An 18,232-nucleotide genomic window follows, 5' to 3' on the forward strand; every position below is an offset into this window, starting at 1 on the left:
TTCATATCCACATACAAATTTTCTAATAAGAATACAGTTGGCTAAATGCTGCCTTAAGGCTATAATAATCATATGTCTACACAGAACTACTAAATATGGTGCAATCATTTTACTCAAATCACTTTCTTATACTTAGCCAAAAAGTACAGACAATCAAAGCAAGTTTCCTTTCAGCTTTGTTTTGTACTAACCAATTTTTACAAGGCATTATGACAAATGAATCCACTGCATAAAAAAACTTATTCCCAATTACATATTCAGTAAGATATTTGTATGCACTACCACAATCAGTTGTTAAACACAAATGTTATTTAGACCATTGTGATAATTAATAAATATATATGTAAAGAATTTTTTTTTAACCCTTCAATACATTTTACAGTTCATCATTTCTATATTACAGTGGTCAAGTTATATAGACAACTATAGCCTATTAATATTCTGTTTGGGTTATATAGTCTACTATAGATTTGATAGAGTTAACTATTGTCTGATAAGGTTATAGTCAGATCAACAAATGGCTTGTTAGTTCTACATGGCCAGGTAAGTAAGTGAGTTACCAAGATCAGTCAAAGTGAGCTCTTCTCATTTCCTAATATTGACTGACTACTGTTCCACTGTCTGATGGAGTCAACATATATTTCATTTGTAATCAATGTCGATGAATGTCGAAAAATCAGGAGATCTATAATTGGAAAAAGGGTGCTGTGGTTTCTCTTCTGTTATATTGCATTAGTCTCATAGGTCAACCAAAGGCCTGTAAGGTGTGAGTCTATGAGACATACTTGTGTTACCACTCTCTATCGTTTCATGTCCAATCCAAAATCAAAACTTTTCTTCCAGTTATTACCATCCAGATCGCTTTATGTACAAACTTGGGATCACCAATGGAAAATTACTATAACCCCATTTACATTACAACTTTTAAGCGTGCCAGGCATGATACGGTTAATTTTTTTGCAGTGTAAACAGGTCAAACAGAAGTGTGCCATATTGAGTACCATGCCAATTTGGCCCACTCAAGTGTGGGGATCTCGGCACGGCATAGTTAAATTTTCGCAGTGTAAACGCTATCCGGTCTGAGAACGGTTCTCAGTACGGGTTACTGCGCATGTGCCAAATGGACCTAGACCTTTCTCCCAACGACCTTTAACAGTTCTGTCAAAATGGCTGTCCAAACTAAATCAATCGCCATAATTGTTTTTATCTGGGTAGTTTGCATAGGGACTGAAATTAACTTTTCTGTGAAGAGTTCCACATTTGGTGTGCCTGGCACCGTTCCGAGACCGGTTGTTTTAGAGTAATGCAAGAGGGTCAATTTCTTGAAATTTAGCACGGCCTGGTACCGTGCTGAGAATGACATGCTTATCGCTGCCAAAAACGGGGCTTATATCAACCCGTCTTTGCTAAATTCATGAAATTATATTTCACCGATCATAAGATATAATTTCATTTGTTCTGTTACAAGACATTACCGTTGTTTTATGGGTTATCAAGGGCAACTACTAATACAGTAATTAGTGAAAATAATTACGATTTAATAGGCTTTAGTCCTAATATCATCATAAACAACATGTCAATAAGATTATACTTTAACTGCTTCAGCGATTAAGGGCAATAACTCGGAAAGTAATTAATGAAAATCAATAAGCTGCTTCACCTCATAAACATAAATTTCGATTCAATCAGAGGGTAAGTTTAGCCTCTAGAGTGCCCATGGATGGACAGACAGTTCAATGTATAAGCAAGAAAGAAATAAATGAGGTATAACGTCCACTCAACAAGAGTGGGAACAAAACCACAGCACCTGACTCAATGAAAAACCTTATGATCTAAAGCGTACACATTAGACCATTCGGCCACTAAACACCACCTCAATGTACAAATTACGATCAAATCTCAATATGGGCATATAAAAATGCTTTACAAGAACAACATTTAAAAGATTTTGTCTATAAAACAAACAAATTTTTATTGACTTTTGGACTTTATGATGGAGATTTATTCAAAAGCAAGACTTCATATGTTATATATAAATATATTATAAAGGAAATGTACAGTTCAATTTTCTGTAAGGACAATTTACTAAAGGAACTTGTTCTCAGTCATGTTTAATTGAGGGTATAGTCTCTGATGTCTCACGAGACCTTATAGCATGGTAAGGTATATGTCACATACTCTCTGACTAATTCATTTCCTCCTATTGATATACTCTGGTGTCTGAGATAACAGATTAATTACTTAATGAAAATGTACAGCTAGAAATAGATAGGATGTATGAGTTGATTTTGTAATATTAGCCCCGAAGTGCAATTAAAGCAATATCCTCTGCTATAGGTATCGTACATAACTATCATGGCGTTCTATAGATTCATATTGGATAGTACTCAGAATAAGAGTGCCACCACTTCTGTACTTACACATTGTATTTTCTACTCTTTCAAACACAGAACATCAGGTTTAGATATGGCAAATAGAAATGTGATTTTAAGAACAGCTAATGCATAAAATAAATAATCTCTTATTTAAATAAAGGTTATGATTACTGACATCATATTGAAATATAACATTATTTACCTTTTAATTTATATTATTTGTACAAATTCTTTAATACTGCTATTATTATCTTGGTATTCAGGATTATTGAATAATCCAAGTAAATATAACCTATTTTCATTATAGGAATGTTCTATGATCTCAACAATCCCTTGAGCTTCATATAGATGGTCATTAGTACTGAGAAGCATTTTTATTGGTCAAAAAGTGTCAAGCCATTTCAGTCTGATCAATTTGGAAGTCTTCAGCTCCCCAGTCAATATTTGATAATTTAGATCAGTCTGACTAGCCAAATATTCAATGAATATATGTGTATAAACAAAAGACTGCTCTGAAAGCTGTTGATTCAGAATAGAACCTGTGTAAAATAGACAGATCATGGTACATTAGAAATTAACATTGTGTCCTCAATTTTAGGTTGATCTCTGTGTCTAATAACTGACTATACTGTTAGAGATTCAACAATCTATTGGTTTATAACACTGGTTTCGAGATAAAATAGAAGCCTTATGTATTTGACAGCTATAATACATCATCAAAGAAAGCACACTTAATTGGTACATGTACCTTTTCTATCTTTATTTTATTGAACATTATATAATATAAAGTCAATATCAACCACGTAACTCACATGTTGACTATCTTAGGCTGCTTCTTTGAAGATCATCATGTTGAGGATGCAACCATTCTATATAAAGCTATAGATATCTTTAAAACATACTCGCAGGGAAATCTTTTTATTCTGTTGTTAGAGTCAACATGAATCTTGGAGTCAGTTTCAAACATGTAGCTCTAGCTGTGATTGATAGCTTAGGAAGTAGTTTCTGAACAAACACAAGTCAGATCTGTCGATACATCTATGATGGGTTTCACAGGGGACATTTAACCTTTAAAAAATATCCTCTCTTTAACTAATGAAACATTTCAACAGATATCCAGAAATATCAGTTAAATTTATATATTTAATAATCCTTTCCTTGATCACAAAAATCTGTTAAAATATCCACCCTTCCTTCACATTTTAAATATGTTAATTACGGAAAATCCTTTTACCAATGAAAATTTGAAAAGACATAACACTAGTGAAATCCAGACATTGACTTACAAGGGTTTCACAACAGACAGAATAGAGCTTATACACAAGAACTGAATTTTCAACTAAGAGAGTCGTTAAAATAAATCATTTTAAATACATGTCATTTGCTATTAAAGATCAATGGAGATGTACAAAAAGAATGCTTGAAAAACTTTAAAACATAACCCTGATATACCAAACTTTATGGAAAAATCTGTAGCCACCACTTGGTATACAAGTACATATGTACATGTATATATTTATCCTTTTTTCTTTAATCTTGATGCATTTATTAGTGCAATTATTGGCATGTAGCTTTTTTTTATAAGCTAAAAATACATAAAATGTACCAATATTCCATAATATTTTTCCCTAAATATTTTAATTTTCTCTAAGACAATTTTGTATCCAAATTTATAATATTATCGTGCTGATCTGGTATCTGTGACATATCAGTTTTCTGTAGTATTATATTTAATGAATGATCATATCTACACAATTTATTTGCCAGTTTTTTCCTCGTTGCCTGACCAACTATTGATAAACTGTCAGACTGTAGACATAACATCAGTATAGTTTTATCCATAGAGAAATCTAGTAACAGTAAATATATCGTGATAGGATACTAAAGGGATTAGCATTATACTAATTTACTGACAACCCAACTTATTGAATACTTTACCAAAATAATTTACCATTCATGTGCATAAGAGATGTGAAATATCACAAAGGAAAATGGATATAACATAATATTTAATTTTCTTAATATTGTGTATGTAATAAAGCAAGCCAATGTTCCAAGAAAAAGGTTGACACTAGGTTGATAATTAGAAGAAATCTTAGGAGACAAGTAGCAGACAGCTAATATTCTAATCAAAAAGAAATGACACTATCGGCAATTTTATGATGTTTGACCAAAATCACAGTAATTGTAAGTGCAGGAGCACTGCATCACACACAAACAAACATCCATAAGACAATCCTGAGGACAAGACACACAATGCAAATAAGGAAAAAGAAGTATATATGAAATCAAGTCCACAGTGGACGTCAACTTGTATCATCTTTTAGCAGATCAACTTTTCTGGATTGCATGCAGACTGGTATCTTCCTTCCATGATAAGATTTTAGAAACCAAGTAAGATATAATCCTGATGTTTTTATATTTTACAACTTTATTTATTTGATCTATTGGGAAATCCTTGCTATCTGAGATGTTCAAATTGCAGCTCTGTGAAGTTTTAGTCTAAGATACTTAATGACAACTGACAGATTTCTCAAAGGTCTCCATTTGGGTTGCTCCTGGTCTTTAAATTGAATCAATATGAAAATAATACCTAACCAACATGTACTTTGAAGTAAATTGAGTTACTCCACACTTTCCATGTTTTGATAGATTACCAATACTTTAAACAGCTTTATGTTACAGGCACCATCTTTTTTTTTTTATTTAACATTGCTCCATCAATGTCCAATTGAGAGTGACTAAGCATAATGGAGGGAACTTGTTTGCATGATCACATGCTCATGAATCACTGACATTACTGGATTGATTTCAAAAAGATATGCCTTATTTCTATCTATTATCCATCTTAATTACATTTATTTGATAAATTAATTATAACAACACTTTTTCTAGTAAATTATTAATCACTCAAATTCTTATTATTTTTTAATCTACTAATTAGCTTTTGACTGCTAGGAAAATGGCTCCTCTTTCTATCAATATGTATGACAATTCTGTATTACCCAGTTGAGAAAATGAAATGAAATGGAGTTTAACATCCTACTGTTCTGCTCCTAACCTGGGCTAATGAAGACGGGTACCCAGTTGAGCACATTGGAAGAATACTAGTTGTCAAAATACAAGTTCCAATCACAATGGAAGTATTCCTCAAAATCAAACAATTGCATATTTTGAATTTAAGACCAACTAGAATTTGTACTGCAAAATAATTAACTAGAAACTTTGAAAGCAAGTACAAAACCTACACCATCAATATCGCTACTTGAAGTACTCACAACTAAAAAAAATGACAGATTCTCAGTTCCAGAAGTGGATAATTTTGACAAGAACATCTTCAAATTCCCTCAAATTGATATTAAAAACACAAGTTAAAATCCAAACAACTTTACGAGTTATTTTCAACATGTCTTTTTTTATAAAATTTATGTATGTCGTTTCGGTAGACAAAAAAAAAGAAATTAACTAATTGAATCATGTCCTAGACAAATTTATCTCAGATCATTGGAAAAAAAATAAAAAAGATAAAATCTTTGCTAAACATTTTGGCATCTATGATCTGACAATTTCATAACACAAATTTCTAGAATAAAGAGAAATCAATGAAAACAATTGACCTACTACTACAACCAACTTAAAGACATCAAAACACATCTGAAGCAAGCTTTTTTTCTAATATGCAAATATGGAATGTTTTGCAAACGTTCTCATGTAATGTCTCACTATCGTTTGTGGAACTGGCAGGAATTGAGAAGAATCAATACTGACAATTGAACAATTAAATAAGTCCTCACCACCATTTGTACTGAAAATAATGATCAAACGCTGGGCCAGACAGGAAACCTCCTAACAACGTTTTTCAGTAAACATTACCCACAAAACGTTTTAGAAACATTTAATAATGTGGATCTCTGTTTAAACTTTTGCTAACAATTGACATTTTGTCCAAATATCCACAGCTCGGTACTTAAAGAAGTGTTGTTTAACTCTAATGATATTTGTTTAATATACAGACATACACAGACTACAATCGGGTGGTTTGCCCAACTTTTAAATTATAAAATTTCAACCATCCTATATTGTTTCTGCACATGTAAAATTATTTGGCAACATTTTACTTTACTTCCAATTTATTCTGAGTTTTGAAACTAACAAGTTATTTTTTTATTGTACAAAGAGAGCAACAATATAAAAGCCTCAACTACTAAATGATCTTAACATGTTCCAAAAAACTCTTGTGCAAAAATACTTCTGATGAATTTCAACTTAAAGGTATTATCCTTTACAATGGATGCTTGACAAACATGCATTTTATATAGATTTCTTGTCAATTCGCTGAACTTATATCCAAAAATATTCAAAAAACTATGTCCCTTGTTAAAATAATGACCGTTTTATTACATACTCGAATTAAAGATGCATGCTCCATATCTATAGTGGATAGGCCTAACATAAAAGATGACAGGTTAAACCAATTGTATTTCGATATATACAGAAAATGAATTGTAATATATATAATAATGTATTTACTTGGTACCCATCCTTGGTATTCCCAGTGGTATCATTCTGTTCTACTCCACTAACCCTTGGGTCCATTCACGGGGACACAGTCAAATTATCTGACCTTGATAATTGTGTTATTTTTATCGACAAATCAAACAATTCCATAAATTTGAACCTAGTGGGCAAAGGGAGGTAACTCGCATTTTATTGAATCTAAGATCGCTGAATCATTGTTGTAAACTTTGTCAAAATACTTTGATATTAAATTTCTTGCAAAGTTTCTCATAATCGAACATACATTAAGCTGCTGAATTGTGGTGAACATAAACAATGATGCTAAGACTGGTATGTAATCTGTTTTTTGATTGGTTCACAGAAGCAACCTATGTGGCCAATGAAATCATCAAGGGCAGATAATTTAAATTTGTGAATACCCCATGAATGGATCCAGGGGTTAGTGGAGTAGAATGGAACAATACCACTGGGAATACCGAGTATGCTTGTCACCATACAACATTTCAAATAGAAATATGCTCATAAATCTAGAAGACAATATATCTTCAATCTAGTGGAAACACCACAATTTTACTTTGGTAGGTTTTTTGGTTCATTGGGTGCTTAGGCATACTTAGTGTTTCAGAAAATCACACAATTCTGACCGTAATTCAAGGTATCTTGTTCTCAAACTGAAACTGCAGTTCCAGAAAATTCCCTCAACTAGACACTACTTGCCATAATTTTTCGAGATTTTACTACGGTTATTTTGTGGTAAAGTTATGTAGGTTCATTTTTCGGGCACTGCCACTTTTTTTTTGTTCGGGCAAACAAGATACAGTCCCCCCCCACCACAAAGGAAAGTCTGCCTGTATGCCTATGATTGGGTGGCAGAGCATTCAGTGACTTTAACCACTTACAATACTAACAAACTTAACTGTACATGATAGCCATCAAGATGCCTCCATTATTTCATAATTTAATAATACATTATAAATTATTTATGGTATTAAGACAGATGTTATATGTGTGATCAAATCAAAATACATATAATTATCTGTTTAATAGTTTCATCAAATTAGGTTCATCAAGAGAGGTTAAAAAGTTAGAAGGGAACTGCAGCTAATACACCTTAATCTTTTGACACAGGGACATAAATAAATGAATAATGTGTGTGATCAACTCCTCTAATAATGATAATACATGCCTGGAAATTAAACAAACTTTCATTAAATTATAGTTGACAGTTTAACAGCTAATTATGGCAGACATTTAGATCCTCCTGCACCTACTGATATGTTGCAGATGGGATGAACTCCTGACCTCTCCACTTAGCAACATAAATATCCCATAATAATATGCATGCAAATGAGGCATGATGAAATGAAGTCTAATGTCCTGTCAATATTAATTATGCCATAAATATATATTAATATAATCTTAATTACATTTTGTTCTAGCCTATTATACTCAAATTATCATCACACCATAAAATGACTAAAGAGCTATCACATTTATCTGGGTTCACAATTACGACTTTTTTATCAAAAAGTTGGATACCTTGTGCAGTTTACCAATTTGACCTGTTGTCTGTTTACAGTTGTTGACAGTCTTCACAGTTAAGGCCATCAAATCAAACAAGTTCAAAATCTTAATGATTTACTGACAATTATCAACAATCTTATCAGAGAAGGACCATAACTCTCCAGAACTACTTTTGCAAACTCTCAAAATCAATCAGTACTTGCATTTTCACCCCAGTACAAACTATTTTTGAAAATTTGATAACAATCTGTAATGAATTGAACTCTGTAGATTGAGGACAAGTACAATCTGGTTAAAACACAGATCCTATTTCGTTTCGTTTTTATAGTTCAAAATTTCGTTTTACTTGTCTTTACTACACTAGGATCTGGAAGAATTGTTATTTAACTCGTGTTCTGAATGGTGTCGGGGATAAGCCAATGAAATGGTCTGTTATGGCGAGCTTTAGGCGTGTTTTGCACGGAACTGTGGGTAATACACTAGAAAACATCAATGCTGATTGGTTAATCATATGTCTGACGTCATAAGGTCGAAAGTCGATCGTTTGACCCCTGACGTGACCTATCGCTATAACTTGTCACATCTTCATATAGTGTAGGCCATCGAAAGTATAAAAAAACGAAACGAAATTTAGATCTGTATTTTAATGAGATTGGTTCAAGTACAGTAATGTATGTTAATCAGACGGTGGCCATTATTCTCTGTAAATACCTTTACCAAAATGCTCAAAATCAACAGAACTACATGTGGGTGTATAAAAATCATGCATAAATAAAGCATCACATTAGCTTAATAATAATATGTCTTATCTATTACAGCAATTATAGATAAATATTAAAATGAACTCTTCACTTTGTATTTGCATGTTAATTAAAATAGAGGGAACAGAATATTTAATCCAAAAGTCTAACTGATGTTGTTGTTCAAGGGAAGGAAGAATGAAGCACAAAAATGGAAAGATATTATGGGTTCTGTTTGCACCAAATGGAAGTGGAAAAAACTGTCTATTGAGTTGACTAAAGTCAAAGATAACTTTTTCTGAGGATCTAATCCTGAATATTGTTCTCTTATTATGAATTAGAGAAGTTTTTATTGTACCACCACCACTAGCAATATATGTATAATGGTTACCCGGAGTCATAGTACTTTTGCATCTAGACGCTTATTTGTAACAAATTTTTTTAATAATTATTTTTCATTAATATGATAATATTATACAAACAACATTTGACCAATACTCTTACAAATGTCCCATAAAAATTGGACGGCAAAAACCAATCACACCATCATTTATAGCCATCTTGAATTTGATCGGTCATCTACTGTGCTAATAATAACTATAGTAATAGTATATATTGATTTATTATTACATATAAATAACATAATTATACTTACTAGAAACAATGATGAAGAAATAGTGGTATACAACCAATAATTGTACTGTTAAATACTTCATTGTTAACAGATCAAGGGATATATACACCTAGGTAAAACCTCATTATTTTGTTTCTTTCAGCTCTCACGCATCACCTAAAATATCAAAATAATTTAATTATACATGAGTATACAAGTTTTATAGTTTTAACATTAGTTTATTACATAGACATTTCCTTTGATATCTCTATTATGTTTGTTGCCAATCAGCTCTTTCACAGACAATAAAGAATTGTTTCTCTTGTACATGCAATGTTTAATGGTTCCATCACACTAGTTTCTTGAGTGTTGGGTAATTTTGTTCCAGGGCAAATAATATTTTGCAGACAATTGTGTCGACATTCTTACATGGCTAAGGTCATGTGAACAAGTTTTTTGTGTTTTTCCAATCTATAATCATAATTTGATCAACTATTCAAGTCTGGCTGTGCCTAACCATTCCCAAATGACAAGATAGGTTTTTCAAAAGACAATCTGATGCCTTGGGCACAATTAAATAAGCCAAGAAGCATAAAAATAGGTTGCTACATTTTCATTTTTTAGGAAAAATGAAAGAGAAACCATCAGAAAATATAAAAACAAGCGTAATAACTCCATAACTTTAAAAATTGATGCAATTCAACAGGCTTATTTGTATTTTAACAATAATCAAAGTATAGATTGATAAGCAACAAAACATACACCCATAGTAACTAATTATAAGTGATCAGGACAACCATAAAGTTTGTCACATTGTGAATTTTTAGGTAAATAAACAAGCCAATAGCAAGACTGATGTACCCCCCTCCTCCCCCCAATCCCAAAATATCACTCTCACTTAATTGGAATCAAAGTTATTGTGTTCCAAAGCATAGACAGATCGACTAAGTGTCCATCTGTCCATAACCTAAGCAGAAAAGGCTAATCATGTAATGAACATCAACACCATCCACAACATCCTACCTCAGTTAAAAGAGTTATTGTGTTCGAAATTCTCAAATAAACTCTTAAGCATTGCTTAGCCTAAGAAGAAAATTCTCATCATCGAACTCTGTCAAGACATTTATATAATGAACTGCTTAAAAAAGTTTGAACATTCTACCTCAATTAGAAACAGAGTTAGTGTGTTCCAAAAGGTGTGACGTAGGCTAATGATTCCACAAATTGAACAAATTATTAATTGAGATCACAGAACTTTCATAGGTTTCTTCCTCTCACTAATGTAAACAACATTATAAATTTCAAAAAGACTGAATAATAAATGTAGTATCTACAATGTTTTTAAAATATTGCAGATGACGGACAGACTGATGGATAGGGGCGACAACAATTTACGATATAGGCTGAGTATCAGTTCATACAAATCAAGTGTTGAAAGTTATTAAAACATTGTATCAATCATTTATGTTCTTATAACTATGTTTGTTTGTAATAATAACTCTATTTGTGTCTTAAGTGGGGCTTATGTAGACTTTGCAACTGGAGCAACTGCTTTCAACTGGTTGCAAGTGTACTTATATTATTCAAATCAACAACTGAGCGCAACTGAATTTGGAGCGCTTATTTGACTCAGAAGTGATTGTGATTACATTTAACACTTTACTGTTAATTTATCTATCACATGATAAATAAAATGGCCAATGCATTATAAGATGCAGCCCAAAGGCATGGTCTGTCTTGCCACAATTCCATTATTACATTATTGTCGATATTATTGACACTTGAAAAGTTGATGCCTTCGTTACCTTCCATTTTGTCTATTTACAAAGTGGCATGACATATTTATCTGATCATGTGATGTTGTTTCCATTGGAAGGACATGAAGTCAGTTGCAAGAGTGCTCATGTTGACTGCAGCTAGAGTTGCAGAAAGTTAACCATGGGCAACTGGCTTTAACTGACTAGAAACAGTTGCTTTGGGTTCTAAGAGGTGCTCAATTTGACCATTTTCAGTTAAAGTCTGTTGAAGTCGGTTGCCGAAACGCCAATTGCTCTGATTTGTCAAGTCAACATAAGCCCTGCTTTATGCACTTTAATGTTGATAAGTTTTTTGTACCTTGCAGTATATTATATAAATATGTTTAATGTGCATTTTTATAATTCTTGTATACATTTAACCATGTAACTCGCATGGGAAAACAATGTTTCAAGGTGCATGTAAAAGATGCCATATTATTTGTAAATGCTGTTTTCAAGAAATAAACATGTGTTAGTTTCAAAATACCTGGAGAGAGGAACTAGCAGGTAGCTAGTGTAAGATATTAAACTCCATTCCTACTAAATTTACTACCACCCAGCGATAGACTAGAATATGTCAAGAAATTCATGCAAGTCCACAAAAATTACAACTTTAAATTGGCCAATATCTTGTTATGTCATGAAATAAAACCTCTAGCTAGTCATTTGTAAGTTCCTGCACGTATATCATGTTTGCGCTATTTTCTCGTAAACAATGTACACAAGCAATTATATGAGTTTTATAAGGACTATGTTAGGGTGACCCACCATAAATAAATATCTCCATATATCTCGACAATTTCGCCACAATATTTACATATATGCCAAGCCTCAAATCAGTTTCACACAATTATAGTCACTAAATAAACGATCATGTTGTACTTAATAAGCTATGACCATTAATCATCTATAAATAATAGACTGAAAACTGGTTCCATGTGTCGTCCATAACATCCAGACACTTTTGAGTAAAAGATAGGTTACGTGCCCTTGTTTTGAAATTAGTCTCGCTTAACCAGTCTATCGACCATTCTAGGGCTGATTGACAGGTCGGGATAATCAAGACTACTTTTTTACGAAACATAACAGAAAGCTAGAACAAGAAATTGAATTTAGAAATGAGCACGTTAGCTAGCTCAACAATTATTTTAAGAAGCTTGTAAAAGTAAAATGAAACTACTGCTAGTATCATGTTCCTGTCTAACCCGAGTGTTTCTGAGATATTATTTGTACTAAACCAAAAGATGCCGCTCTTAACGGTACAGTTAATGATAAAGCGATTTAAAAAATGAAACGAACGTAATTTCTAAATCTGCTGTAATAACCAAGAAGCTTAATTTCACTGCTATTCAAAATCGTCAACAATAATTTTTTTACGGCTGTAATAGTTGATAGATTTGTAGAGAATTGCACGTGCCATGGCTATTTATAGTATCATACTGTCAGAAAGTTGGCCTCGACACGGCGAATGTGCACGCTTCATTGGTAGTCTCGAACTATCAGCGGTGGACTGTATTTCTGTAGGTGCGTGGGCCACCCTAACTATGTTAAATTCTCCATGTGTTATTTTAAGTCCATGTTGGACAGTATAGGCCTAACAGTTGTACATTTATTGATTTGGAGACAGGTCCAGGTCAGATAATAGATTGAATATTAACACATGAATTCATCTTTCTCAAGTTTCCAAATATAGCTTACCAGGATCTCCCAGCATTAAGATGGGAATTCCATCATAGTGTCTTCTTAATACATGCATTGCTCATGATTGAGTAGTTTTAAATCTGCATTCAATTTGGATCAGATCACAAATGAAAGCGATATAAAAAAATACATCAATCTATCACATCCAGGAAACACAATCATTTATATTTTCCTAATTACTTATTGTAGAATAGAAAATACAATTTACAAAGTTATTTGTATTCTCAAAAGTAGACCAATTCTTTATGATAAAAAAAACAACCTTTTAACAACGGTTCTATTTGTTGGTCCTTTAAAATTAAACACTAATATATCAATCCATAAAATCTTTTTATCATCAAACTCCCACCTACAATATTGTAAGTTGGATCTCTAAAATAAATAGTCTAAAAGATGATAAAAGTAAGGATGTAGTCAACACAAGTTATCACAGTAATCTTTTTAATCCGATTGAATCCAAGTCTGGAGGTTATCTACTACTGATATTTGGATTTTGTTTTAATTAAAAATAATCAATCTGAATCCGTACATACCAGTGCTAAATAATCAATCTGAGTGCATATTCGGGTGGATAAAGTTTGATATTTTACAACAAAAGCAAATCATGCACAGGTACTTTAACTGAAAGAGTAACATTTTCCTGAAGATTTATGCTAATTACATTATCATTAAACACAACATAACTTCTTCTTACACGCAAGAAACATTGCCTTTAATAACAAGGCACTAAAACAGTCTACAAGTATCTTTAATTTATAATATAATTTATTATTCACTTTCATAGAACGATTTGTTTATTTAAATTGATATTTATTTTGGAAGGATTGTAAATTAATATACTGATATTAATATAGATAAATGATCAACACACAATAACAAATTCTCATTAACTGTATATTAAAAATATCATTAACATGATACCTACACTGTCTATAAACTAATGCAGGATAAACTAAATATGTCACCAAATACCATAACAAAAGCAGGAACAGAAATCGTTCATATATTTTGCATATTCATATGTACTGATATACAGGAGACAGAAAAATGTTTTGCTGTTTATATGAATAGCATTCCATATTATAGGAGCAATTCATAGTTCAGACAGGCGCCACCTCTCTGAATCCTATTTAGGATGTTTTCAGGCAGTTTAAGTGTTAAAGGGTAACTATTACTAGGAACAGCCCAAACAGTAGGTCAAGTACAAGCCAGGTATATAATAAATATAGAAGATAGCTATAGTTGTGCCTATATATTGATCCGTTTTGTTTTTACATGCTCTATTCTTTGCTTACTTCAAACATTCTCTTCAACTAGATTTTAAACATTATGAATTTTTAATGTCTTAATTATACATTTTGTGCCTTCAGAACAGTCTTCAAAAATCTGTTTTCAAATGTCTAACCTACTTGTAAGAAATCATCTCAAGTTAAAACACACAGTAAGAAAAGCAAATCGCTAGACCTTTGGCAAATGTTTTTAATGCATTCCGTTTAATCCATTAAAAATATTGTATTAAAAGAACCTCTGCCAATGTGTTGCTGTTGATCCAACCAATTTGATCATTGATCCTATCACAGCTTCTTAGACCATTCTGTGACCTACAAAAACATCCGCTAAGTCTCGAGTCCATTTCTCTAAATCCCTTTCCATCAATATTATTATTGATGAAGCAGACGGAAAATCATTGAGGTTCACATGGACATCTTGTGATATATAATATGTCCTCCATCAATATATAGGAACTATTGGTTCAATCAGCAACACTCAATAATTACACGAGTACTGGTAAGAGATATTTGTCAATCTATATTTATTATAGATATTAACCAGGAGAATGTCATTGTGTATTATAGGGAATATGGAGAATACAAGTTAATAGAGATCAACCCTGCATTAATGGAAAATTGACACCTTTGAAATGCCAGTAAAGCCTGATGATAAAAGGAAATTAGAAGCAATAAAATCTCTATAAAAACAAAAGGAAACTAGGTGGTAAATTATATAACACCATTAATGACCTAATTCTACTCAACTATATTATCAGTTTATTATCAATCCTCATTAGTTCTTGGATGAAAATGACTTGGAGTTAAATTTTATTGTCAACAGGATGAGAATTGTAAAATATCATGCAATTTTTTTATATTTTAACTTTTTGGACTTTGCCGAGGGAAATGAACTGCACAACCATCTCAAATTATTAGTTGTCGACTAAAGGAATTCTTAAAGGAATGGCAGTATTGATCAAGGTAAATTATAGAGTTTGAATTCAATCAAAGCTTCTATAACAAGAGTATCACCATCAAGAGGTGTCAGTTTGTCTTCAGGCCCAGTTCTAATCATAATCAAGATGGTGACAAGATTTTATCAGGACAAATTATAGATAAATTATAGACAATAATTTGAATAATGACTGTACATGGAGGAGATGAGGTCAGGAAAAATCATAGTCTGTATTTCCTGCTGTGGGGCTAAAATATAAACATAGCCAGAACGAATACTAGTACAATAATGCTAATATTTTATTCAAGTTACTTCAATATAAGACTGTAGTTTTTCCAGAAAGCAGACTGAAACCTGAGGAAGACATTTCATATTCAAATTAAAAACTGACAGCAACATTTAACATGACACCAATCATTTTTTTAATGTGTACATGTAGATTAAAAAGAACATTACAAAATTGTTAGCAATGTATATTTAGGTCACAACAAAAGTGATATAAGTTCAATCAAATATATTCTACCTCATGCACAACATTCATCAATACATTACTTAGATTGAAGAAGCTAATAATAATGTTGAGACAGAACTCATTAATACTGGCCATGTAGTAGTGCTGACACGATATATCGTTGAATCGATGTATCACGACTGACCTTCTCACAATTCGCATATTGAATCGTGAGCCTTCTGAATCGATTTTTTACGATTCTTTTTTTTTATTTTCATTTTTTGTTGCTTCAGTAACTAACTTGTTACTCTTAATTAAATACCCTTAAATTCTTTTGGTCCTTATTTTGATCCATATTTCTTTGACTTTGGCAGGACTAAAAATTCTTGCCATAAAAATATCAATTATTCATTTATCCTGTTGTTGTCTTGGTAAATATTGACTTTTTATGAATTGCAATACGTATCGTATCGTGACTGCAGTCACTATATCCAGCACTACCATATAGAGGCAGAACTTATAAAAGAAGTACTATTAGATGTTCTATGCAGGGTAAGCATATACTAATTACTAATGCACAACACCCACTATAACTAATAAGATGAAACTACTTGGCAGAAGCATCAAGGTCACTAGCAGAATAACCATATTAAATAGAGAGCGAGAGAGAGAGAGAGAGAGAAATGGAGTTTAACCTCAACTCCACACAGCTACTAGGTCATTTCGGGACTAACAAATGGTTCAATCTTATTTCAATAATTCGCTAGCGCGTAGGGATCTTTAGCAGTGGGAGGAAACCGGAGGACCCGGAGAAAACCCATGAGGTTGGAAGGCAACCCTACTCCTTGTCACGTACAACCGGCGATTTGAAACCATGCCAGTTGACTCAATGACAGGCCTTATGATACAGCGCACACGTACTAACCATTCGCCCCCCCCCCCCCCCATATAAAAGGTTTCTTAGCCAGATGAAGTCTTCAAAAGAGAAGTGGATCATGTGTTTTAGAACTTTTAGAAAGAGAATACCCTGTTGTTGCAATTAGCAAGGTGAAGTCTGCAAAAGAGAACTGTTTAAGAAAGAGTATATCCTCTTTTGTTCATGAAACAGTCTATTTTTGGCACGACCTAGTTCCATTATAGTGGTTAACAACATCAAAGAGAGGTTCCATGAATATACATGATATACAATAACAACATTTTATTTCTACATTTTGGTAATGATTTTTTTCTAAAGAGAATTGTCCATTTTTGCTGACTGCCATTTACAGGAAATATCAATCATCAAAGCTGCTAAGATAACGCCAATATCAGTTACACAGATTGTGCTGAGGAAATTTGCAATCATTTTAGACCTGAGTTAAAAGAGCATTATGTTTAGATCCCTTGACTTTTTTTAAAACTAAATAAATGACTTCTACTGACAACTGCTCTCATAAATTCTTCCACTTTCATTCATTATTTTTCACTTTACTGAACACAGAAAGGTTCAATTTTTACATTTTATTATTGTTTTATTATTAAGTTTAAAGTAAATGAATGGTTTTCAGTCCTGAAAAATTAAATAACACATATTAAACTGTTCGAGGACCATAATGGTTTATATTTGGTTTGAGACATTTACACCAAATTAATTAAAATGTAAATCAAATGTTAACATATGACATTGACATTATTAAATGTATAATATATTAAGTTTTCCTTCAAGGTGAAGTCCCAGATTTCACAGGACACTGTAAATAACAGGGTTTACATTAAAATATGTAAATCAAATGCCAAAAATTTACTTTTTACTTTACTGAAAGTTTCAAATCAAAATATTGAATCATTTAGAAGTTATCATTGGTTTGGTTAACAGTTTAGGTAACTCATTTAAGGAATGTCATCCATATATTCAAATTAAAACTTCTATTTCTCATCAATAATGGCTTGGTTGGTTTGTCTCAAATTTTACATACAATATAATTTCCTCATGCACAATGTAACTGCAAAGATAAATCAGAAACCAATGAAGACCCCAAAGCACTAATTCCTCTTAAATACCAAACTCTTATTAAGTAAAATAATAATCAAGCTGATGTCTTCAAGACAGTTGAGCTTCACAGTTCAACAACGGAAAGGTGGATTTATGATTTTTTTAAAACAGTCTGAAATCTGGATAGACCAATACTTTTGGTGCCGCTTCTCCATACATGTGTACCAAGTCAGCATTTTGTATATACTGTTAATCTGGGCCTATTTTAAGGTTTTATTGAACATATGGGTTTGTAAGGGGGAGGGGGGCAACCTAT

At 32.2% G+C, this 18,232-nt stretch overlaps 1 protein-coding gene across 3 annotated transcripts in view; it reads right to left on the bottom strand.

Moving 5' to 3' along the window:
- LOC126827683 (neuroglian) overlaps window positions 1-18,232 on the bottom strand; it is a 90,001-nt gene that overhangs the window by 16,458 nt on the left and 55,311 nt on the right. For all 3 annotated transcript variants that reach the window (XM_050557137.2, XM_050557136.2, XM_050557135.2), the window contains one exon: window positions 9,813-9,947. In XM_050557137.2, the coding sequence (XP_050413094.1) occupies window positions 9,813-9,873 (61 nt within the window). In that variant the 5' untranslated portion in view covers window positions 9,874-9,947. The remainder of the gene's footprint in view (window positions 1-9,812; window positions 9,948-18,232) is intronic.

The sequence above is a fragment of the Patella vulgata genome, chromosome 7 (assembly GCF_932274485.2).
Source record: "Patella vulgata chromosome 7, xgPatVulg1.2, whole genome shotgun sequence".
In the NCBI taxonomy this organism is placed as follows: Eukaryota; Metazoa; Mollusca; class Gastropoda; family Patellidae; genus Patella; species Patella vulgata.